Source organism: Schistocerca serialis, chromosome 2, assembly GCF_023864345.2.
Source record: "Schistocerca serialis cubense isolate TAMUIC-IGC-003099 chromosome 2, iqSchSeri2.2, whole genome shotgun sequence".
NCBI lineage: Eukaryota > Metazoa > Arthropoda > Insecta > Orthoptera > Acrididae > Schistocerca > Schistocerca serialis.
Window position 1 is genome coordinate 681,131,949 of NC_064639.1, and position 27,004 is coordinate 681,158,952.

A 27,004-nucleotide genomic window follows, 5' to 3' on the forward strand; every position below is an offset into this window, starting at 1 on the left:
CCCGTGACGTTAGGGACCTACACATTGATCTGTAGCGTAGGGTCAACAGAAACCTCCGATCTTACTCGTCTGCTTTGACCCGTGACGTATGGTGGCATGACAATAAGGGGAAATATCGGTCCTACTTGTAACAGTCCTAGAATTGACAAATATGATCAGGTCAGTTTTCCTACGAGCCGTTTTCCTGCAATAGTAGTCACAGTGCACACATAAGGACAGTCAAACTTTAAGTCAGCATAATTGTTTAATCTCGTTTGTAGCAGTTGTTACAGTAGAGAACGACATGGAAAACAGCATACGTACGTGATGAATTATGCTGTTCATTTGTTTAATCTTTCTTTAGCTGTTATTGTGTTTTACGAATCAGTTTCCCTGAAAGAGCCTATGGTCCACTAATATAACCACAGAAAGCGGCTCAGGCTTTTACGTGTCATATGTTGTACCTTCCTCATAAAACATCCGCATTGATTTGGCGACTAGACGTTTTGTTGATGGACGTAACAAACAGCTTGGACATGACGGAAGCAGAATCATATCTGCGTGTCACAATGTAGAGATATTTCTTCCCTATGCTGCGTGTCCATGACTTCTTTCCAAGGCGAACATGGAGGTAAGAATAAATTTTCTTACCTCCATGACGGCGAATCACAGGAGGTGGCGTAGCTTGTACTATCGAACAATCATTGGGGCGGCGGTGAAACATGGCTCGTAATACAAAAATTGGAATCTCAGACGCCGGGTGGTATGCATGCCGAAGGTTTTTCCAATGGGGCGAATACAGCAGCTTTCAAAATCCGCAATCGCTTGAAAAAAGAATTCTAATAAATAAAAGTTAATTTCTTTTGGAAAGAGGAAAACACTAATGTATTTGTCCCGTACGCTCTGTTTGTCAGGGTCGTGCTTTATCATTATCACTTGCGACTAGCAAATTCACCTCCTTTTTTATTGCGTAACGATTACATTCTCCATTTTCAGTATAGCATCAAATGATTTTATCGTTCATTAGTGCACTGCAAGATATATACATCGGAAGAAAGATAAGTCACAAAGCGTATGTGCTAATACCCCGATGCCAGCTCCGTGTGTTACATAGAAATAATATATTTAATCGAACGTGAGTACAGCTACATGGTTTATACGTTACCGGTCACTTTACGCTGAATGACCTTCGTTATAGTTTGCAGTGAGGCGTAGCTGGCTATGTTTTTGAAGGTGTAGAATACTGTATGTAAATGGAATATGTTTTGAAACAAGTACATAGCTACAAACTTTTTTTATTCATTTGTCAATCCATTTAGGCCGCATCAGTAAAGAAAACCTCATTTCGAGGTTATGTGGGAAATAAAGCCATCAGGCATTCTTCCGAAGACCCAGCTCAATGTCCGCATTCTTACCTATGAATCAGTCGTTATTGTGATTCAGATTCTCCGCCCAGGACATTAACTATCAAAAGAAATGTAGTAGAAATTATTTTTATCTATTAACTTATATTTTGGTAGGTTGGTCTAAATCTCAATTTCATGCATTGCAGCGAAGCTGAAACATCAGTGTTACACTCTCATGTTCACACGTTCAGTGAAAATGCCCATGGTTTTTACTATATTTTAAAGACAAGGGATCTTTTAGGGTACTTGCAATGAAGACGTGAGCCTGCACGCAAACAGATGCAACCTGGCGCTCCTGCGCCACCAAGAAAAGACACGTGAATTACCATAGGCATTCAAAGTTGCTAGTAAACCACAAAATAAAGTACTTATTCATTGCCAGGTTCTGTGTACATTATATTTCGTTAAAATAAATTAAACGAATTATTGTCTTGAATTACGTCACAAAAGCCTCATTTGCAAAGTTATCAATAGGCATTTTTTCATTATAGTTCGTTAGGCACATCACAGAACCTTTCTGCCTGTGACATTTCAAATTCTCAGTGATAAAAATGTGTGCGTTTATATTGGATAAACAGACAGTGATATTCACTGTAAACCGTGTGTTGTGCAGCAGAACAAAAATTGTAATATAATTTATGAACAGCTGTAAAATGCCGCTGAATCATCCCATAAAATCTCCGTCATAAATGAACTTTTTCTCTCTAAATACATGTGTGTATTTATATACATTTACTTGTATTAAGGTGACAGATCCTGTATCATACAGTTATTATTGGACAAATAAATTACAAGTACTAACAGCAATCACAAAGTGAAATTTCCAATTAAAAAAAAATGGGAATGGTGCTGGGCTCAGAGGTACTGTGTATGTGCTGTTTTCAGTTACTAGCATCTACACATGTTGGTGGAGCTGGGAAATTCATCATTTATGATGATGGATATAATACTTCTCTTATACTGTACAATGCTCCCCCAAAATTTCCATTCTAAGCCTAAATTTCCCTTTTGTTAATATACTAACTGAACAGAAGGCATGTCTTTCATGCTGAATTAGAACATGAGAAATTCGAACTATATAGGTGGAAGGGAAAAAAGATTTATGGAAACTGAGTAAAGGTAACAAGCAGTGGGCAAAAGGGGGAACATCTCTTCAACTTCTTCATCTATATTTGAGCTTTTATTATTGAGTAAGTTTGACTTTTTACCTGAAATAGGAGGTGAAGTGCCTCATCCATATGTACATCACAATAGACTATAGCAGAGAATCTATGTGTAGTTTGATACCAAAAAAGAGTAGGAGGAAAAGATTATTACTGCTAGGTAGTGGCCATGACCAAACAGTACAAGACAAATTAGAAACATGGTACCAGGTTGCAAGTATTGTGAAGCCAGGTGCAAGCCTTAGCCAGATGACAGAAGGCATAGAGAATTTGTGCAAAGATTTTGACAAGGAGGATCAGGTTATTGTAGTAGCTAGAATGAGGAACAGCATTAGGGGTGACCTGGATGAAACAGGAGTAGCAACTACACACATAAGTGGAGTTTTGAGGAAGTCCTGCAGCACCATGACAAACCTTGGATTAACACAGTTGTGAGCTGTGTGAACACTAAAATGAGCAAGCTGTTGCTGATTGAAATGTAACCTCATATGGGTGCAGTGCCTGTTTCTGCAATTGGGTGGTGGGGTTGTACTGCAGATAATATATGGGGGTGCCACCATCACACATAGCAAGATCCCTGTGGTTACTAGTGTCAGAGATGTATCTAATTTTTAGTTTAGAATCAGAATTTAACCATCCTGTTTTGAAAGAAGTCAAAATAACAGAAGAGCCCCCCAAAATACTTAAGAATGCACATGAAAGTAACTTTAGATTATTTCATCAGAATATTAGAGGAATGAGTAATAAGATAGAGGAGCTTGTTGTCTGTTCGGTGAATTTAGTGAGCTCTGAAAAGGTAGACATACTGTGCTTATTTGAGCACTAGATGACCACAAGGTTAGATAAGTTACATGTAAAAGATTACTGGTGCACTTTAACATTCTACTCCTTTGAACTATTATGGGACAAGGAGGAGTTATATATATTAAGACAAAACATGAGGTCAAAATCATCGAGAAAAGTAGATTTTGTAGTAATCAGCACATAGAAGTGTATGCTTGTGAATTAATAGTGGACAATAATTCACTTTTAATTGTAACTGTATATAGATCCCCCGTGGGAAGTTTTGTACTATTTATGAGGAATTTGGAGTCCTTAATGTGCTAGCTGTCAGACAGCAGCAAGCAGTTAATATTCTGTTGTGACTACAGTGTAGATTTTTTAAAGGATTATTGTAGAGAAAATTATGTGGACACCTTGGAAACTACAATTTAATCTCAATAATAAACTTAACACAGGTGGATAAAGACACTAGGAGCCTAATTGATAAGTTTTCCTATGGTGAAGGTTAAAGTAAGAAAATAACTGTTCACCCAGTAACAAATGTTCTCTCTAATCATGATATAAATTTAATTAGGATAGATGATATAGCACCTTACAGTGTACATACTCCTCAGTGGAAGTCAGTCAGAATAATTAATGACCCTAGCACAAATGGTTGTAAGAATAGTTTACAAGATATTAGTTGGGATGAAATTTATAGTGAACCAAATGATTACAAAAAATCTAATCTATTCCATGATAAATTCACACCATTATTTGAAAACAGGTTTCTGCATAACCTAATCACAAAGGACATTAAATAGCCATGTAAAAAATCATGTATCACTAGAGGAGTCAAAATATGTTGTGAAAGAAAAACGTATCTGTTGGCTCGTACAGATCCTGCAGTTGTTGCACACTATAAATAGTACTCCAAATTACCAAGAAAAGTTATTAAAATTCAAGGAACATGAGCATAATGACAGAAATCTATAATTCCAACAGCAGACTCAAGACTATATGGAATGTTGTCTAATGAGAAATAGGACAACCAGCCACAGAATAGGATAACATCACCACCAAACTGAATGGAAGGACAATAAATGATGTGTCACAGCAAATATATTCAATAATCTTTCCTTGAATATAGTAGAAAATAAAGGGACAAACATATCAAGAGAAAGATGACAGTTGTATGTTGAAAAAGCAATTCTCATAAAATTCAGTCATATGAATGTATCACCAGCTTCTCCCTCTGAAATTAAGAAAATTCATATTGTCGTGTAAATAAAACCTCATCTAGATTTGATGGTGTTTCCAACAGAGTACTAAAGATTTGTTCCTATATAATAAGCCCTATCTTATCTGGAATATGTAAGGCACCACTAACTCAAGGCATTGTTCCACATAGGCAGAAATATGCTGTTGTTAAATCCTTCTTTAAGAAACATGATAGGAAAGTGGTCAATACTGACCTGCTTCTCTACTGGCATCATTTTCCAGAAATTTTGAGAAGGTGATGTATTCTAGAATAGTATCTCATCTGAGCAGCAATGGTATCCTCAGTAAATCACAGTTTGGATTTCAGAAGATTCACTACTGTACTGAGAATGCCATTTATATGTCCACTAACCAAATTTTGTAAGCATTAAATAATAAAATAGCATCAGCTGGTATTTTCTGGACCTAGTTGAGGCATTTGACTGTGTGAATCACAATATGCTGCTAGATAACCTGAGGTTATATATAATTGATGGTATTGCCGACCAATCACATATGTCACACCTAAATAAAGGAATGCAGGAAGTTGTACATAGTGATTCTACCAATGTAATCAGAGGAGGTTCTTCTTTTTTTTTTTTTTTTAAAAAAAAAAAAAAAAAAAAAAAACATGCGGAGTTCCCGAGGCTGTCTTATGTCTGCCACTGTTCCACTTATATGTAAATGGTCTGCCATCCAATATACAGTGAGCAAAAGTAGTTCTTTGGCGGATGACACTATTATTGTAATCAATCCAGGCATACATACAGCAACAGTAGAAATACTAAACTGTGTTCTTGGTGTTGATTGGTTTCCTGTGGATGGTCTCACTCTCAGTTTTATTCTGCGCATGTAGAGGTATTACACCAATGTGAAGTGTAACGTGGTGAGGAAATAATAAACGGGATTGAAACATCAAAATTTGTAGGTGACTGTATTAATGAGAATTTAAACTGGAAAAAAATATTTTGGAACTCTTAAAACAACTTAGTTCAGCCAAAACTGCACCTTTGTTAGAATTATTACATATCTTAGGGATAGACAAATCAGTAATTTGACATATTTTGCATATTTTCATTCAGTAATGTCATATGGAATAATGTTCTGAAGTAATTCATCTTTAAGAAAAGAAGTCTTCATTGCTCAAAAATGTGCTGTAAGAATAATGTATGGTGTTCACCCACAATCATCTTGTAGATGTCTGTTTAAGAAGCTAAACAATGGAAACTCCAGGTTGTTTGGAGAGGTATTTTGACTACTACTTCTTGGTAAATTTATTCCCTCATGAAGTTTGTTGTAAATAATTCACTGCAGTTCAAAATGAACAATGATGTACATGATTACAATACCAGAAGAAAAAAAGATATGTGTTTGCACCACATTAAAATTGTCTGTAGCACAGGAAGGTGTGCACAGTGCTTCAACCAAAATTTTTGATCAGTTGGCCAGTGATATAAAATGTCTGATAGACAGCAAAGTAAAAATGGAAAATAAACTGAAAAAGTTTCTCCTTGACAACTCCTTCCATTCTGCAGAAGAACTCTATTATTGTAATGTGTGACACATGGTGGGCATGGCTATATATCTCCTTTTTAATTTATATCTGTATGTCTCCTTTTTTATTAAAAAAAGAAAAAAAAACATTGTCAATTATAAGCATTTAGGTGGATTTACAATATAATTTGTTATGTAAATATAAAATGACTTGTTCCACAGCTTCACAATTTATTGTGCAAATGAATGTTGAAACATCAAACTAAGTAAATATGACTGCAAACATGAGAAGTACTTACTATGTAGAGTAACAGATAGAGAGACCGTTGGAAGCATTTTCCTGCTTCTTGTTGTGTAGCCATGCTATCACTGATAAATTGTAAAGTAGCTCAACTAATATTTTTCTTTGTTGTTTGAGTCTTTTATGTACATATCTTTCCTTCCCATGGTTTGTGGTCAGAGTATTTTCTGTAACTTTTGAAGCATATCCTAGAACCAGTTCTGCTTTCTGAAAGCTATACCAATTAAAATGGTAGTGCCAACTCTTCTCAGGTGAGGTATAATCTTACCTCCTAATTCACCAGTTAAAGTTAAATACTTACCATTTTTACCATTTTCAGCTACCTTTTCTTGAATGCTGTACCAAATAGTTTTACCATTTCTTCTTTTTGTTGTGCTTTGATAGACATCATTCAGTCGTCAACTACCTCTCTATACACTGTTATCAGTTAACATTTCCTTGGTTCTTCACTTCAACATTTTCCTGTTTTGTGTTTTATTTTCCAATCACTGTCAGTTTAATTCACTGACAGCGAGAAGAATAGAGAAGAGAGGTAATTAAGTTCGTTGTGATCACATTCAGTACAATCGTATACAACTATATAATTTACCGAAGCAAGAGCTTGGTAGTGTTCCTCTGACTTGCAGAAAAGAAATATTTCCTAACGCATTGATATGACTTCAGGAAAAGTATCAAGCTGATTGTATTCTGATGTGATTTGTGCCTGGTCTTTGGTAATATACTAAATGATTCTTTCTGACTGGACAGAAAAGTTTACCAGACTGATTATGCTGTGCACCATACACTTTTTTCTCAGTTTCCAAATTCACTTAGGAGAGTCAGATAGACTACATATCTCAGAAGCTTTCACAAGTTACCTGTGTGCTGAAAAAGTTACACACATCTGTTCCAGAAACACAGCTGAGTAACTCCTATAAAGCCTTCTTTCATTGCCGTCTAAGATATGGCATTCTACTGTGGGCTAATTCTCCAGAAGCCACGAAAAAAATTTTTTGGCAGAAGAAAGCCATCAGGAGGATATCTGCATATACCAAAAACAATATATCATGTAGGGGCCAGGCCTTATTTTAAAGAGGTAAACAATTGAAATTCCAGATTGGAATATTAACAATATTAGGAAAAGGATAGATTACTACTCATCTTACAGATGACCTGTTGAGTTGCAGACAGGCACATGAAAAGGCTGTTATGCATTATAGCTTTTGGCCAAAGCCTTCTTCAGCAAAGAAAACACACAAACATTCACGAAGCAAACACACCTCATACACACATGACCGCTGCCACTGCCAGCTCTGACTAGAATGTGATTGTCATTTGGATAGAAATCTGGAGTGGGACAGGGAAGGGGGAGGAATAGCAGGGTATGGGGGGGGGGGGGGGGGGGAGATAAGAGCACTGTCTGGCAAAAAAGCAGGGAGTGGAAAAGGAAAAGAACAGGGAAGGGGAAAGGATGGGAGCCACACAATTAGAATTGGAGTGGTGAAAAGGGAGGAGGTAATAGGACATAGGGGTGGAAACTGTTGGGTGTAGGGTAGGGGGATGGTAGGTTACTGTAGGTTTAGGCTGGAATAATTCTGAGAGCAGAAAATGTGTTATAAGGATCCCTGGCTCAACCTATGGTAACTTACTATACCCACACCCTCCACCCAACAGTTTCTGCCACCTCTGTCCTGTCACAACCTTCTTTTTCATGTCTCCCACCCTTGTGTGTGGCCCAGCCTTTTCCCTTCCCTGCTCTTTTCCTTTTCACTCCCTGCTTTTTTCCCCACACCGCACCTCCCTATGCTGCACCTGGCAGTCTCGTCAGGCCATGATCTAATCCCTGCATGCCCTGCCAGACAGCTCTCTTCTCTGCCCCCCACCCTTGTATCCTGCTATTACCTCCCTCCCTCCCACTGCAGATTGCTCTTCAAGTGACATTCGCATTCCGGTCAGAGCTCTCGGTGGTAGCAGTCGTGCATGTATGAGGTGTGCTTGCTTGTGTGAATGTGTGTGTGATTTCTTTTCTGAAGAAGGCTTGGGCCAAAAGCTATAAAGTGTTAATAGTCTTTTTGTAGTGCCTGTCCGACGGGTCATCTTTACAGTGAGTAGCAGTCAATCCTTTCCCTAAAATTGTGGCTATTTCAAAGAACTACAGATAATGATAGTCCCATCTCTTTTTACATACAGTTGCCTTTTGTGCATAAAGGGAAACATTAATAGTTACAATGTTGGACTTTGTCTTCTTAATCATAATACTCTTAAGACATTATGGTAATATAGACATACTTACACTCAAAACAAGGCAGTTATGAATACATATTAATATTTATAAAAATAAGACATAAAACTGGCTGAAAGAGAAAGTGTTTTACACTTAAAATAATTTGAAAACTGTTCAAAAGTTGACTTGCTCTACTAAATAACTCTTAATTCTATTAGTTTATTTGTTCTTTATACACATTTTTGTCTCTTTGGGGTCTTGACTTATGCATATGATTATGCAAGTAACTAAATTATGATCAGCTCATATTTTACTATTAACTACATTGGGAAATTTTTGTGTATGCCCTCTATTCTTTTATTTATTAATTTCTTTGGCCAGGGATCGTCTTACAATGATAGATTTGTCATCACAATGCAATGAAAATAAATGATTCAAAAAAATATATAAACACAAAATATATAAGTGTGTTTTTATAGTGATAGGAGAAGTGGTCAGTTGTGGTCTTGATAAAGGAACCTTCCTGATATTTGCCTGAAATGATGAGGAAAATCTAAATCAAGATGGCCAGATGGAGCAAACTCTATACGAGGTCAGTGTCTTAACAACTGCACTGCCTCACTCTGTTGCTCCCTATTGTACACTGTTGTTTGATATAAAATACAGTTTTGCTCTTCATTGCTGCACCCATCAAGGAAACTTGCTGGTGACTCCAGAATCATGAACATGCTGCTATGCCCCTTGCACTAACTCCATGATATTTGGGAAACAGCCTGTATACATCCATTATTCCCCATATATCTCTTCGTGTCCTCCTCTCAGTCCCCTGGAAAACAGAGTCAGCATCCCCGGACCCCACCCCCATGATGAATGAGAGATTGGACTCAGGAAAATGACAAGACTGTGACAAACTAATGATAGAATCCTAAGAATAAAAGATGCTGATGACATTCTTTTGCCAGCATTTTTGTGTGTTTGTTTAATGTTAATTGACAGTCAGTGTTCATCTCTAAAAACTTTGTGTTTGTTACACAATCTGTAAATTTATCATCTATGCTTAATGTGACAGAATTATGTTCCCTCTTTATGCTGAAGTTCATACTGTTTGTTTTTCTCTTTATAGTCAGTGTTAACTCACTGCACACTGTCAGTTTACTCAAGCCATTGTTTCCCATTTGTGGTAGATGCTGCGGTAATTGACAATAAACAATTGTGCCTGTTTTAGCAAACGACCACTTGTTGCTATTGATGTTCAAACATTACTTGAGTGTTCCTAATGTGATTGTACAATACACATAATATGGCTACACATTGACATTTCTGGCAAAAAAGCTACTTGTGTGGTAACGTAATTTCTGTTCCCTAAGAGATTGATTGTGATGAGTCCCAAAACCATTGGAATGTTTGATTTCAGTGGCCACCCACAAATCCTACCATCAGAGTGACTGATTTCAGCATGTGTTTCCACCTAACCACCACAAGTCTCATGCTGGCCGCGAATAGGGTTTCAAATGAAAAATGACCTATATATACCAAATTTTAAAGTTGCGGTCATGTACGCCACCATGCCCCTTTATTTCTGTTACAGAAATCAGTATTATTTTGAAAAGAACTGTGAACTTTCTGTTTCCATTGATTATACGTATGATACATTGTATATGTTGGTAACAGTGCAGGTTTCTAGCGTCCGTAAATGATTATCTTAGCTTGTATTTACTTTTGTTTCGCTGAAGCAGTTTGTTCAAATTGTTCAAATGGCTCTGAGCACTATGGGACTTAACATCTGTGGTCATCAATCTCCTAGAACTTAGAACTACTTAAACCTAACTAACCTAAGGACATCACACACATCCATGCCCGAGGCAGGATTCGAACCTGCGACCGTAGCAGTCGCGCGGTTCTGGACTGAGCGCCTAGAACTGCTAGACCACCGCGGCTGGCGCAGTTTGTTCATGTGTTACTGAATGTTTGTTGCCCAAGTGCTACATATATTTGTGGAAGTGCTTATCCTTTAGTGTGCAATAAATACAAACTATGCCACACATCAAGAAACTCAATAAAAGGGAATTCCTGTTCACAAGCAAAGCAAGCCACACTGTTGAAAGTAACCTATGTATCAATTCTTCAGGGAAGAAACTCCCACATGGCACACCTCCTGGTGATTCAAATTTTTGTGTTAACAATGACACTGTTTGTAGTGGATTTGTTGTTGTTGGTGTGGGCATCTTATCTTATTTGATAAAGGAAGTGGCAAAATGTAAGCAATGTGACGATGTAGGCTGTTTGGAAACAACTGAACAACATAGTAGAAGGAAGGGTTTAGCATCAAAATTAGTTGTTCTGTGTAGATCCTGCAATAAACCTACCTCAGAAATGACTTCGAACATTGTGCATAATTCATATAATGTGAATTTGAAGTTAGTGTATGCAACGCATGCAATAGGAAAAGGAAAAAAAGGCTGCTCAAACGTTTTGTAGCTTGATGGACCTTCCTCCTCCTCCCAGTAGGTTCAGCAAGTACATGAAAATACTTTTAGGTGCCTTGATGGTTGTGTCTAAAGCATCTATGAAACGTGCAGTAAGGGAAACTGTAAATATGAGTGGAACCAGAGATATTGCTGTTGTACTTGATGGGACATGGCAATGTTGAGGACATCGTTCCTTGAATGGTGTTGTAAGTGCTACTTCTCTGGAGAATGGAAAAGTTGTTGATGTTGAGTGCTTTTCTAAGTACTGCCACACCTGCTATAGCAACACTGAAGGACATATTGAACATCAGTCTTCTAAGAATTATGATGGTTACAGTGAAGGTATGGAGTGTAATGGAGCTCTACAAATATTTCAGAGGTTGATGCCCGTTTATAACATTAGATATACGAAGTACCTGGGCGATGGGGACTCTGAAGCTTTCAATAAAATTAATAAGTTCAATGTTTATGGTATTACCTTGGTAACAAACCTGGAGTGTTGTGGATAAGATCAAAAGAGGATGGCTGCTAGATTGGGGAAGCTATGAAGAGAAATGAAAGGAAAGTTGCTGTCTGATGGAAAATCTCTGTCTAGCCGAAGCAGATTGACAGAAACTGAAACAGACTTTCTTCAGAGTTATTATGGATTGGCCATTAGATGAACTGCACCTCTGAATGATGTTACAGTAATGAGAAAAGCTGTATGGGCCACATACTTTCATAAGTCATCCACAATGACCACCCTGTTCACGGATTTTGCTCTAAAGGAGCAGATTCTTGGTGTGGTTACCAAAAAGCAAAAGAAAGGGGTCAAATATACCATCATAAGCGTCCTCTTCCTGAGCCTGTTATGAATGAAATAAAACCAATTTCTAGAGACCTGAGTGACCCTGTTTTGCGTAGTAAATGTCTTCATGAAAGTTTCAACCATTGCATATGGGAAAGATTACCCAAGAATGTTTTTGTGAGACTAAATACATGCAAAGTTGGTGTACTAGATGCAGTGATATGTTTCAATGATTGAGTGATAGGAAGGTTGGAAGTCCTGAGAAATTTAGGGATAAAATATGGCTCTAATATGGAAGATCAATTGCTTGTGTGTGACAGACAATGGACACATGACGATGAAAGGTTCACTCTTCATGTTACCAAAGAAGCAAGAAGTGCTAAAAGGAATGCCAAGAGGAAGCTTGAAGATGAAGAAATGCTGCAGGAAGAAAACTATGCTTCGGGGATATTCTGAGGCACAGTTTAATTGGATTCATATCTTCATTCACAATTTCCCGCAAGTTGTATTTTTCAGAATTCAGGTACAAATATTTCCTAAAGTTTATAAAGCATTGCTCTAATTTTCTTCTGTAACTTGCAATAGTCCATACGTATGTAGTAGACCTAAGCCTTATTGCACCGAGCGAGGTGGCACAGTGGTTAGACACTGGACTCGCATTCGGGAGGATGACGGTTCAATCCCGCGTCTAGCCATCCCGATTTAGGTTTTCCGTGATTTCCCTACATCGCTCCAGGCAAATGCCGGGATGGTTCCTTTGAAAGGGCACGGCCGACTTCCTTCCCCGTCCTTCTCTACTCCAATGAGACCGATGACCTCGCTGTCTGGTCTCCTTCCCCAAACAACCCCCAACCCTTTATTGCAGAATCAACTAAATTATAGAAAAAATAACATTTTTATTAGGAAAAAATTATAAAAATTAAAATGTAAGATATGATATTTTTTATCATTGTAATGTACATAATAGATGGAATTAAATAGGTCTAGTACCTCAGCCATCATGTCTTGCATATCTGGTAAAAATTTGGTCGCCTTCAAATGTATAACCTTGGGTTAAATGGTACCTCAATTTGAGGAAGCATTTTGGAAAAAAATTGCATCAATTTCTTTGTAATTTTTTTAATCTCCCTCATCAGGTTCAAAAATATTCAAAATACTTCTAATTTGTTTAGAAAATGTGCTGCATTACCTGATATCAACAAAAAATCTGTAAAACATATACATTATAAACAGTGCCTGAAAGAAATAGGTGTTGATTTTTACGTTAATATAGAGCTAGAAAAGTACCCTGTATCTAAGTGGGAAACAGTACGAACCCCGGTAGTTAGGCATTTTCACTCATGACAACAATGGTGGAGATAACCATCAAGAGCTTGAGTATTTTATTCGATTTGGGACAGCTTAAAAACCAAGAATATTTTATCCAACGTACATTGATATAAGCATAATATGGAAAATATTTCATATAGCATGTGGTTTCCACATCAACAGACTGGGAAAGGCATTATTTTAGTTGTAAGATCTCAGATGTAGTTCATATGAAATCAAACATGCAGTAGGGTGTTACACAAGTTATACCTTTGAAAAATGCAAGTGAAGTGTGTCTAGAATTAAACTTACAATGTGACGAAACAGTAGTGATTTTTATCAAGATGAAGAGTGATGCTGGAAATGCTTTTTTTAGCAGAAGTAAAAATTCCAATAGCTCCAACATAGACAATTAGTGTGTGTAATGCAGATATGCCACATGAGTGCTCGCTTGAGAAAGGGAATAGTTATAAAATATTTATGTTCCTGCAAGTTAATATGTACTGTTGTTGTTGTGGTCTTCAGTCCTGAGACTGGTTTGATGCAGCTCTCCATGCTACTCTATCCTGTGCAAGCTTTTTCATCTCCCAGTACCTACTGCAACCTACATCCTTCTGAATCTGCTTAGTGTATTCATCTCTTGGTCTCCCTCTACGATTTTTACCCTCCACGCTGCCCTCCAATACTAAATTGGTGATCCCTTGATGCCTCAGAACATGTCCTACCAACCGATCCCTTCTTCTGGTCAAGTTGTGCCACAAACTTCTCTTCTCCCCAATCCTATTCAATACTTCCTCATTAGTTATGTGATCTACCCATCTAATCTTCAGCATTCTTCTGTAGCACCACATTTCGAAAGCTTCTATTCTCTTCTTGTCCAAACTATTTATCGTCCATGTTTCACTTCCATACATGGCTACACTCCATACGAATACTTTCAGAAATGACTTCCTGACACTTAAATCAATACTGGATGTTAACAAATTTCTCTTCTTCAGAAACGCTTTCCTTGCCATTGCCAGCCTACATTTTATATCCTCTCTACTTCGACCATCATCAGTTATTTTGCTCCCCAAACAGCAAAACTCCTTTACTACTTTAAGTGCCTCATTTCCTAATCTAATTCCCTCAGCATCACCCGACTTAATTAGACTACATTCCATTATCCTTGTTTTGCTTTTGTTGATGTTCATCTTATATCCTCCTTTCAAGACACTGTCCATTCCATTCAACTGCTCTTCCAAGTCCTTTGCTGTCTCTGACAGAATTACAATGTCATCGGCGAACCTCAAAGTTTTTATTTCTTCTCCATGAATTTTAATACCTACCCCGAATTTTTGTTTTGTTTCCTTTACTGCTTGCTCAATATACAGATTGAACAACATCGGGGATAGGCTACAACCCTGTCTTACTCCCTTCCCAGCCACTGCTTCCCTTTCATGTCCCTCGACTCTTATAACTGCCATCTGGTTTCTGTACAAATTGTAAATAGCCTTTCGCTCCCTGTATTTTACCCCTGCCACCTTTAGAATTTGAAAGAGAGTATTCCAGTCAACATTGTCAAAAGCTTTCTCTAAGTCTACAAATGCTAGAAACGTAGGTTTGCCTTTCCTTAATCTTTCTTCTAAGATAAGTCGTAAGGTCAGTATTGCCTCACGTGTTCCAGTGTTTCTACGGAATCCAAACTGATCTTCCCCGAGGTTGGCTTCTACTAGTTTTTCCATTCGTCTGTAAAGAATTCGTGTTAGTATTTTGCAGCTGTGACTTATTAAGCTGATAGTTCGGTAATTTTCACATCTGTCAACACCTGCTTTCTTCGGGATTGGAATTATTATATTCTTCTTGAAGTCTGAGGGTATTTCGCCTGTTCCATACATCTTGCTCACCAGATGGTAGAGTTTTGTCAGGACTGGCTCTCCCACGGCCGTCAGTAGTTCCAATGGAATATTGTCTACTCCGGGGGCCTTGTTTCGACTCAGGTCTTTCAGTGCTCTGTCAAACTCTTCACGCAGTATCGTATCTCCCATTTCACCTTCATCTACATCCTCTTCCATTTCCATAATATTGTCCTCAAGTACATCGCCCTTGTATAGACCCTCTATATACTCCTTCCATCTTTCTGCTTTCCCTTCTTTGCTTAGAACTGGGTTTCCATCTGAGCTCTTGATATTCATACAAGTCGTTCTCTGATCTCCAAAGGTCTCTTTAATTTTCCTGTAGGCGGTATCTATCTTACCCCTAGTGAGATAGGCCTCTACATCCTTACATTTGTCCTCTAGCCATCCCTCCTTAGCCATTTTGCACTTCCTGGCGATCTCATTTTTGAGACGTTTGTATTCCTTTTTGCCTGTTTCACTTACTGCATTTTTATATTTTCTCCTTTCATCAATTAAATTCAATATTTCTTCTGTTACCCAAGGATTTCTACTAGCCCTCGTCTTTTTACCTACTTGATCCTCTGCTGCCTTCACTACTTCATCCCTCAAAGCTACCCATTCTTCTTCTACTGTATTTATTTCCCCCATTCCTGTCAATTGCTCCCTTATGCTCTCCCTGAATCTCTGTACAACCTCTGGTTCTTTCAGTTTATCCAGGTCCCATCTCCTTAAATTCCCACCTTTTTGCAGTTTCTTCAGTTTTAATCTACAGGTCATAACCAATAGATTGTGGTCAGAGTCCACATCTGCCCCTGGAAATGTCTTACAATTTAAAACCTGGTTCCTAAATCTCTGTCTTACCATTATATAATCTATCTGATACCTTTTAGTATCTCCAGGGTATATGTACTGTATGAAAAATAAACTATTAGAACTGGAATGTTTTTGTAGCATTAAGGATGTAGATGTGATATGTGTGTCAGAACAATGGCTAACAGAAAATAAAGTTGACACTTTTGTTCCTCAAGAATATGTTGTAGCTGACATAATGTGAAGGAAACACAGAAAAATGGTGGTGCTGAAATTAAAATCAAGCATGATCTAAAAGTTTCAAAATTAGACATGACACTATATTGTTCAGAAATAAATTCTGACATTAGTAGTATAAGACTGATAGAAGAAAATATAATAATCATTAGCCTATATAGGTCTCCAAATGGAGATATAAATGTATTTTTTGAACAGTTGTAGTTAGTAGCTAAGTGTCTTTTTAAAGTTTAAAACGAAACTTGTTATCTCTGTGGATTTTGATACTGAAATGGAAGATTCAAAGCAACAAGAGTCCAGAATGTTTCTTAATATATGAAGATCCTTAAAAATGAATAAGTGTCCTATTCGTTTGATGCATGTCTAGACAGTATTATTGTTAAATTACATAGAGAGGAAATGTGGCTAGTGGAGGTTTTGCAGATGATGGTCCATTGCTTTTAACACTTTATCATAAGCAACCAACTTATTCCAATGAATTGAATGTGGCGTGTGTAATGGTCAAAGAGAGAGGAGCACAATCTGTTATTTATTGACAAGCTAAAGAATGCAAATTGGGATTCTCTACATGTGTGTAAAGAGGTAAAACTGCAGTTGTAAATTATTTTGATGACTTTAAAAAAAATAAAAATATGGAGACTTATGGTATTCATGTTAAGGTTAATTCCTCATTTAAATGTAAAAATACAAAAAATAGCTGAGGATCTCACAGAAATTACAGAAAACATGCTTATAAATAAAAGTGAGGATAATTGAAGGGCTGAGCAAAGGGATTTTGTTTACAGTGCTTACCTTAGAAGTAAAAGTATTACAAAGTTAAGCTCATACAAGCCAGCTTGTGAAAGGTACATAGAAGGTGCTCCAAATAAGTATGAGACAGCATGGGAAATTATTAGTGTCAACCTCTGCTTGATCCAGGAGAATTGAATGACTGCTTTGTCACATCTGCTTGGTCCCCAGCTGTTGGAAGAGCATTTATTTCATTGGGATAAATCCAAGCCAGATGAAGTCTGTAAAACTGTTTCCGAATTATCTAGTTCCAAAATTATGGACTGCTATTGGATGTCTCACTAAGTCATTAAAAGAACAGTTCACTTGATAAATAAGCTACTAAGTTTTATTTTTAATAAATGTTTAGAATATGGAGTTTTTCCAGATTCATTCAAAATCTCATAAATTATCCACATTTTCAATAAGGATGGTAAAGAACCCCTCCCCCATCCCCAGAAGTACTGACCAGTTTCTGTTGTGCCAATACTCTCAAAGCTATATGAATTACTCATGTGATATGTGGTAGATGGTGCTGTAATCGACAAATATCAATTGTGCCTGTTTTTGCAACTAACATATTGTTGCTATTGATGTTCAAACATTACTTGAGTATTGCTAATGTGATTGTACAATACACATGATATGGCTACACATTGACATTTCTGGCAAAAATCTACTTGTATGGTAACGTGATTTCTGTTCCCTAAGGGATTGATTGTGATGAGTCCCAAAACCATTGGAATGTTTGATTTCAGTGGCCACCCACAAATCCTGCCATCAGAGCGACTGATTTCAGCATGTGTTTCCATCTAACCACCACAAGTCTCATGCTGGCTGCGACACAGCTACCAGCAGAATACATACCACAACCATTGTGATAAGGTAAAATGTCCATAAGTGTTGATGACAGGTACAATTGCCATGGATACTCACTAAAATCTAGCACCCAAGCGGTGAGAGGCAAGGGGACCCACTGATATCAAGCATCCCCACGAAAACAGAAAACCGTTACATCAATGCTGTTATTCATGTATCACGCTAAACTTACACAGATGGAAAAAAGTTGCAACACCAAGAAGGAAATGTACAACATAAATGAAAGTTGGTAGCTCCGTTTCTACGTCTGCAAGATGTGATCTATATAAAAATTTTGCATTGCATAAGAGTGGTGTAGTAACTCCACTTTGAAGGTTTGCTTTAAATACACAGCGTAACGGTAATTGAGCATTAGTTACCTTTAAGATTGGACATAGTGAGTTGATGTTAATCAAGAATGCCTTTAAGGCGACAAAGACACCATTATCTATACCTCACTGATTTTGAACGAGGTCATGCAGTAGGGCTAAGAGAAGCTGGATGTTCCTTGTATGATATAGCAGAAAGACTTGGCAGGAATGTAGCCACAGTACATGACTGCTGGCAGCAGTCATTATGAGAATGTGTGTCTGCAAGAAGACTGGGCTCTGGATGGCCACATAGCACTAGTGATACAACAAATTGTTACAAATTGGTAGCTTCAAGAATAAATTTCTTTACTTCCATTTGTGATCACAAACTTGTTAAGTCCTCAGGCAACCAATTTTGGTCAGCAGTGACCATCTTCAGATCTGTTTAAAACACATACTAATATTACGAAGCCAAAATGATTTTGTCAAAAGATGAACACAATATTTTGATGATGCCACTATAGCTTCATTATATTAGGACATATTTTTAAAACAGATCTGAAGATGGCCATTGCTGACCAAAACAGGTATTCTATCACAGACAGAAATAAAGAAATTTATTCTACATTTTGTGAATCACTGTTCTGCTCGCGGCCACATCACAGCTTGTGGTTACTTTCAGGACAGTTCTGCACTAGACATTTTGCATGGTGCATTCCAATGACCCTAAACCACCACCATTTGTGACTTTAGTCATGTCAAGCAAGAGCCTGTTGGAGGGCTGTTTTGTTTTCTGATGAAAGCTGGTTTTGCATCAGTGCCAGTGGTTGCCATGTGTTAGTTAGGGGGCCAGTTGAGGGCCTGCAACCAACCTGTCTGTGTGCTAGATAGACTGGTCCTACACCTGGATTTATGGTCTGGGTTGTGACTTTGTGTGACAGCAGTTGCACTCTTGTGGTTATCCATGCACCGTGACTGCAAAATTGTACGTCAGTTTGGTGATTGAAACTGTTGTGCTACTGTTCATGAACAGCATTCCATGGGATGGTTTCCAACAGCATAACAACTGTGCACATACTGCTGTTGTAACCTAACATGCTCTACATAGTGTCAACATGTTGCCTGTGCCTTCATGATTACCAGATCTGCCTCCAATCGAGCAAATAAGGGACTTCATCAGATGACAAGTCCAGCATCATCGACAAATAGTATTAACTATCCCTGTATTGACTGACCAAGTGTAATAGGCGTGGAACTCCATTCCACAAACTGCCATCCGGCACCTGTAAAACACAATGCAGGCACATTTGGATGGTTGCATTTAACATTCTGGCAGTTACTCCAGTTATTAAAGTACCACCATTTAACATTTGCTATGTCTTATCTCACAATTAAAATTAATGTGTGATCTTTCAATGTTAATCACTTAAATATGCACCTAGACAAATTTATTCCCAAAATTTCATTACTGTATGTTAATTATTTTGTGATATTGTGATTTTTTCTCCATCAGTGTAGTTTCTAACTAGACATTGAAGTGAGTAACCGTATTGTAGTGTACAATCATATTTGCAACATTAAATTAAATTTTGAACATAAATATCACCCTTTAGAAAACAAAGGTTTACATTTACAACATAAAAAAAAGTAGAATCAGATGCATCAGTTGCCAATCACAAAAACAGGCACACTTGATATTTGTCAATTATTGCACCTTCTACCACAATGATTTGAGTAAACTGAGTATGTATTTTGGTGTAGAATCTGAATATGCAATAAAAAGTGGTTCTCATTTGAAAATACAAAATTGACTCCATCCACAAATGAAGGCTGTGTAGGAGGTGATCAGCTGTAGCACAGACAGGTACCCTCTTTATGAACTATTCGCCTAGAACATTATTTTCATACGATGCATCTTTTTTGAGATATTTAGTTGTCTCAAGCGAGGAACAAAATTGGACCCAATACATTACCATTACGAATGCCTATGTTTATAAGTTTCTTCTCTGAAGATTGTTTTACTAAGACTTTATCATCAACAAGTGTGTGAACTGTCTCTACATTTAGCATCCTGTTTCCCAAGTAAGACTGGAACCACTTGTTTGCTATTCATCTTGCATCTAGTGCTTGTAGCTTGTTTAGTTATATTGTGTGGTCAACAGTGTTAAAAGCCCTGGAAACATCTAAGAATGTGTCTGAAACACAGTCATCATTGTCAAGAGCTGAAAGTACTACTTTTATCTCTGTAATGGCTTATATTACACATCCCCTGCTTTCGGAACAAATGTGTGCTTTGATAGAAAGATTGTATTTATTCATGTGACTCATTAGTCTATCTTTCATGATTGATTCAGTTATTTTTGATAATGCAGACAGTAGTGAAACTGACCTATAGTTTTGAATACACTTTGCATTTCCTTTCTTTATCAAGAGCACAACTTGTGCAAACTTTAGGTACTCTGGAAGAATACCTGGACTGAGTGACTCATATATTGTGTTTGTCAATGGTTTCTTTATCAAGAGCACAACTTGTGAAACTTTAGGTACTCTGGAAGAATACCTGGACTGAGTGACTCATATATTGTGTTTGTCAATGGTTCTTGTATTCTGTCTGTGCACATCTCAGAACAAAGACTGTAACCTCATCAACCCCTGCTGCTGACTTATTATTATTATTTTTTTTTTAATTTCTGCATTGTCATCCTGATTTCAAGCTCTATTGTGGGAAACATAACACAGGTCCGCAAAAAAATATTTTTTTAAAGGTGCTTGAAATTTTATAACTGAACTTTATGTACTTTTCAGTCATGTAGTCATGCAATCCATTTTTTTCTATCGCGTCAGGTTTTCTCACAAAAAAGGGAGTATTTTTGGGTATAACAACAACATTTAGGCAATTTATCACATTTTTTCCAACGTTGATGAACCATGGACCTTGCCATCAATGGGGAGGCTTACGTGCCTCAACGATACAGATAGCCGTACCATAGGTGCAACCACAATGGAGGGGTATCTGTTGAGAGGCCAGAAGAGGGGCAGCAGCCTTTTCAGTAGTTGCAGGGGCAACAGCCTGGATCATTGACTGATCTGGCTTTGTAACACTAACCAAAACGGCCTTACTATGCTGGTACTGCGAAGGGCTGAAAGCAGGGGGAAACTGCAGCTGTAATTTTTCCCGAGGGTATGCAGCTTTACTGTATGGTTAAATGATGATGGCGTCCTCATGGGTAAAATATTCCGGAGGTAAAATAGTCCCCCAATCGGATCTCTGGGCGGGGATTACTCAGGGGGACGTCATTATCAGGAGAAAGAAAACGGCATTCCATGGATCGGAGTGTGGAATGTCATATCCCTTAATCGGACAGGTAGGTTAGAAGGGAAATGGATAGGTTAAAGTTAGATATAGTGGGAATTGGTGAAGTTTGGTGGCAGGAGGAACAAGACTTTTGGTCAGGTGAATACAGGGTTATAAATACAAAATCAAATAGGCATAATGAAAAAAAAAATAGGAATGTGGGTAAGCTACTACAAACAGCATAGTGAACGCATTATTGTGGCCAAGATAGGTACAAAGCCCACGCCTACCACAGTAGTACAAGTCTATATGCCAACTAGCTCCATAGATGAGGAAGAGATTGATGAAATGTATGATGAGATAAAAGAAATTATTCAGATAGTGAAGGGAGAAGAAAATTTAATATTTATGGATGACTGGAATTCAATAGTAGGAAAAGAAAGAGAAGGAAATGTAGTAGATGAATATGGAATGAGGGTAAGGAATGAAAGAGGAAGCCGCCTGGTAGAATTTTGCACAGAGCATAACTTAATCATAGCTAACACTTGATTCAAGAATCATGAAAAAAGGTTGTATATGTAGATTATATAATGGTAAGACAGAGATGTAGGAACCAGGTTTTAAATTGTAAGACATTGCCAGGGCAGATGTGGACTCTGACCATAATCTATTGGTTATGAACTGTAGATTAAAACTGAAGAAATTACAAAAAGGTGGGAATTTAAGGAGATGCCACCTGGATAAACTGACAGAACCAGAGGTTGTAGAGAGTTTCAGGGAGAGCATTGGGGAACGATTGACAAGAATGGTGGAAAGAAATACAGTAGAAGAATAATGGGCAGCTTTGAGAGATGAAATAGTGAAGGCAACAGAGGATCAATTAGGTAAAAAGACGAGGGTAGTATAAATCCTTGGGTAACAGGAGATATATCGAATTTAATTGATGAAAGGAGAAAATATAAAAATGCAGTAAATGAAGCAGGCAAAAAGGAATACAAACGTCTCAAAAATGAAATTGACAGTTATAAGAGTCGAGGGGCATGAAAGGGAAGCAGTGGTTGGGAAGGGAGTGAGACAGGGTTGTAGCCTATCCCTGATGTTATTAAATCTGTACATTGAGCAAGCAGTGAAGGAAACAAAAGAAAAATTCGGAATAGGAATTAAAATCCATGGAGAAGAGATAAAAACTTTGAGGTTTGCTGAGAACATTGTAATTCTGTCAGAGACAGCAAAGGACCTGGAAGAGAAGTTGAATGGAATGGACAGTGTCTTGAAAGGAGGATATAAGATGAACATCAACAAAAGCAAAATGAGGATAATGGAATGTAGTCGAATTAAATCGGGTGATGCTTAGGGAATTAGATTAGGAAATGAGTCACTTAAAGTAGTAAAGGAGTTTTGCTGTTTGGGTAGAAAAATAACTGATGATGGTCTAAGTAGAGAGGATATAAAATGTAGACAGGCAATGGCAAGGAAAGTGTTTCTGAAGAAGAGAAATTTGTTAACATTGAGTGTAGATTTAAGTGTCAGGAAGTTGTTTCTGAAAGTATTTGTATGGAGTGTAGCCATGTATGGAATTGAAACATGGACGATAAGTAGTTTAGCCAAGAAGAGAAAAGAAGCTTTTGAAACGTGGTGCTACAGAAGAATGCTGGAGATTAGGTGGGTAGATCACATAACTAATGAGGAGGTATTGAATAGAATTGGGGAGAAGAGGAGTTTGTGGCACAACTTGACTAGAAGAAGGGATCGGTTGGTAGGACATGTTCTGAGGCAAACAAGGGATCACCAATTTAGTATTGGAGGGCAGCGTGGAGGGTAAAAATCATAGAGGGAGACCAAGAGATGAATACACTAAGCAGATTCAGAAGGATGTAGGTTGCAGTAGGTACAGGGAGATGAAGAAGCATGCACAGGATAGAGTAGCATGGAGAGCTGCATCAAACCAGTCTCAGGACTGCAGACCACAACAACAACAACAACAACAACAACAACATAAAATTTTATTTTATTTATAAATTATTTTCTAAACTACATTTCCAGTACATTTCTCCATTTATCTTTAAGCTCATAAGTCCTTACAATAACACTCACTTTCTGTCGAAGCTTCTTTTATTGCTTTTCCAGCTGTGGACTCGTTGAGGTTCATCTCTTTTTATCATCCAGCAGTAGTCCACTATCATGTTGATGTTCCATCTTCCTTGATATCTTATTTCCAATTCTTTGATGTCTTGGTGGAATCTTTCACCCTGCTCTTCACTTACATCACCAAGGTTTGCAGGGAAGTAGTCAAGATGTGAGTGGAGAAAATGAACTTTAATGCTCATGTTTACAGCCCAGCTTCTTAAAGCTGTCGAGCATGTCTGTGACGATTGTCTTGTAGTTTGGATCTCTTTTGTTTCCTAGGAAACCGGTAACAACTAATTTAAAAGAAGTCCATGCTTCCTTTTCTTTTGTTTCTATTTTGTCCACAAAGTTGGGATCTGTCATTAGTTTTCTAATGTCTGGTCCAACAAAGATTCCTTCCTTTAGCTTTGCCTCGGATAAACTAGGAAACTGTCCACAAAGATATCTGAAACACTCCCCTTCTTTTGGCAATGCCTTAACAAATTATTTCGTCAGCCCCAACTTAATGTGAAGTGGTGGAAGTAACACCTTTTTGGGATCCACAAGGCTTTTCCTCTCAACATTTTTAAGCCCTACCTGTAAGGTTTTTCTCAAGGGCCAAGCTTTTTTTATGTAGTGTTGCTTTCTGTCTCTACTGTCCCATTCACAGAGAAAGCAAGCGAACTTTGTATAGCCACTTTGTTGATCAAGCAGCATTGCAATCAATTTTAAATCATCACATAGTGTCCATTTGTGGTCTGAATACAGAATTTGCTTAAAACCAGTTCAAAGTTTTCATAACATTCTTTTAAGTGAACTGAGTGTCCAACTGGTATAGAACATGCTTATTGCCATTGTGTAGAAGTACTACTTTAAGGCTACTTTTTGAAGAATCAATAAAAAGTCTCCACTCATCAGGAGCATATTCTATTTTGAAAAGTGCTGTAAGTTCAGGAACATCACTGCAAAACACCAGGTCACCTTCTTGAGAGAAGAAAGATACAAACTCCTTTTCCCTCAATCAATACCAAGAAAGGGATGTGCCTGGAGCCAACATTTGTTTATCTTTCAATCTAGACCCTAAAACCTCTGCCAATTCTTTAGAAAGGCCTAGGTCTCTAACTAAATTGTTCACTTCAGGTTGTGAGAATGGAATGGGATCGGTTGTGCAAGGATCGTAGCAATCTCTGTCTTCTTCACTATCACCTTGGTGAGCCAATGGCTCATGACCATCTATATCATCCAAAGAATCTGGATGAGAGGATATTGGTACTTCAGGTACATGTTGAACAGGGCAAATGGCTGATTGAATGTTAGGGTAAGAAATATCCTTTTTGTTTTTCAAATTGAAACCTCGTATGTTTCAAAAACGAAAATAGCAGTCATCACTATGATTTTTGGGATTCCTCCAAACCATTGGTATTCCAAAACATAAGAACTGCTTTATACATTGAAACCATTGTCTCATTTCTTAAACACACACTGAACAAATTTTGTGTGGGGCCCAAGGCTTATCTTGATCACTTAACTTTATACCAAAATAGGTGAAGTATACTTTTCCAACAAAATCGGAAATGTTTCTTTGTTGCTTTTTAATGGTATAATTACCACAAGTGTAGCAGAAGCAATCTGGCAAGTTTATACATCCTCTGATAGCCATTGTCCATAAAACAACTTCACAACACAAGAAAACAGTCACTACTTTAAAGCACTAGTAACAACAACACATGGACAGCACAGAGTGAAGAGGTACTGTGAACTGAAGGACAATAGCAGAATTTCACTGCTTGGTGATGGTGGGGAAGGGGCAGTGTGACAAACAGGCACTGACATGAAAATACTGCTGATTTCCCCTAATTACTCTTTATTTTACATGTATCTAGTATACAAATGGCTAAATAACAGTTTATGGAGATCCTAAAAACCAAAATTTAAACTCATTAGAGTGCTGAAAAATTGAAAAAAGCTAAAACTAGACAATCAGTTTGTGAAATAACTGTACATGATGGAATTTTCTCAATATTTTTCGTGAAATCAACTTTGAAAACACTATAAAAATCACTTAATAAATTTGAAAAAAAAATTTATGTAGCAGACCTGTGTAATCATTATACTTCCTGTGTGTATTATTGTAGGTTTTACATGTGTTTTAGGAAGATTTTCTTATATTTTCTCTGCAATCCCAGAGAAATAGTCATTTGCAATATTTGCCAATTATATATTATTTTACCAATGAATGATGGTTTTGCAGCAAACAGCACCCTCCTGTATATTTTTATACTAGTAACAGTAATCAAGGAACTGTGGGTTAGTGCAGTACTTTCATAAAGAAGTTAGAAATTTAAGTGTCTGGGTGGACTTTCTAATACACAGAGCTATCTATCTTTTTTCTGTAGCTGCTGTTGTGGGAATGGCTACTTTTAATAATTTCTTCTAAAAAATTTATTCAAACAATGTCCAGGATTTAGAGATTGTAGCACTTACATTGTTTTCCATTTACACTTCATTCCTGGTTTCATTTGACAGTGCCCTACAAGAAAGATGTTTTTTACAGTCTGAGAGGATCCTTTTGTGGGTGCAGGTTTTGCCAAGCCTGTCTTTAGCTTTGTTATCTGGCAGTAATGATCATGAAGGTGAGATTTATTATAAATCCAATTTCTCCTGACAATATCTGTAAGTGCATGGTCTAAAACAGATGTTGAATTTTTTGATACCCTAGTTGCTTTGTACCTCCTAGGAGACAACAGCTGGCAAACGTGCAACACACTTACGTCTTGTGGGTGGCCACATTTCAGGTACTATCTGCTGTGACAGGCACACACACTTGCTAACCAAACAATGATCCCTGCTCAGCCTGCATGTTGGTAACTGTCCCAGATAATAACATCAACAATAATAGCAACATACCAATTTGTTGTCACCAGAGCCTCTAGTAGAAGCACATCAAGCCTGCTGCCAACAGAGTGTGCTGCTACAACCACAGTACTGTAATTGTGGGCACTGTTTTCCTATGATGTGTCATATTCTCACCAGCAGCTCGCACCGTATCCGTGCGCCACGACATTATTTAGGCCGGCGCTCAACCACTGATTGGCTATTCAGTCTCAGCTGTTGTGCCAGTTATCCCTTTGACCTCTCTGGACCAGGTGCCAGCTGCTGCATTGCTACATCCACAGCCCACCGATCAGAAGCTCACTAAGGAATTGTCATCAGGCAGTCACTGGGCTTTTTTATCTTCCAGTCCTTCCAAGTGACTTTACTTCTTCAGACTTCAGCCTTTTGCCAACTAAGTACTGATATTGTGATTAACTTCAGAACATTTCTAAGTTACAATCAGCACTGAATTTATAAATTTCCAACTTAGTGAATTTAAACTAGAACATTTGTTTCCCATCTTCTCATCTCAGCCTCCATCTACTAATTCATTATTGGCTTTCCTCATAAACAACTGACACCATGAAGGAGCTTTTTTCATGTTTTTTAATATTCTAATAAAACTATTCTTCACTGTTTACCCTTTCATTGTTTTCACTGCACCTCCAGCAGCGCACAACACATCACTAGTAGCAGCTTTTAACATTTGTGCCATGCCAAAAGTGCTCAAAATGTTT

The 27,004-nt window shown here is 37.7% G+C and overlaps 1 protein-coding gene across 6 annotated transcripts in view; it reads left to right on the forward strand.

The window, feature by feature from the left end:
* The first annotated feature begins 567 nt into the window (after positions 1-567).
* Positions 568-27,004, forward strand: part of LOC126457794 (uncharacterized) — a 102,838-nt gene continuing 76,401 nt past the window's right edge. The window contains exon 1 of one of the 6 annotated variants that reach the window (XM_050094387.1): positions 568-610. In XM_050094387.1, coding sequence (XP_049950344.1) covers positions 583-610 — 28 coding nt within the window. In that variant the 5' untranslated portion in view covers positions 568-582. Of the gene's footprint in view, positions 611-918; positions 1,115-1,140; positions 1,213-27,004 lie in introns of those variants that run through there. The other 5 variants (XM_050094386.1, XM_050094388.1, XM_050094385.1 and 2 more) reach the window with 5 other exon arrangements.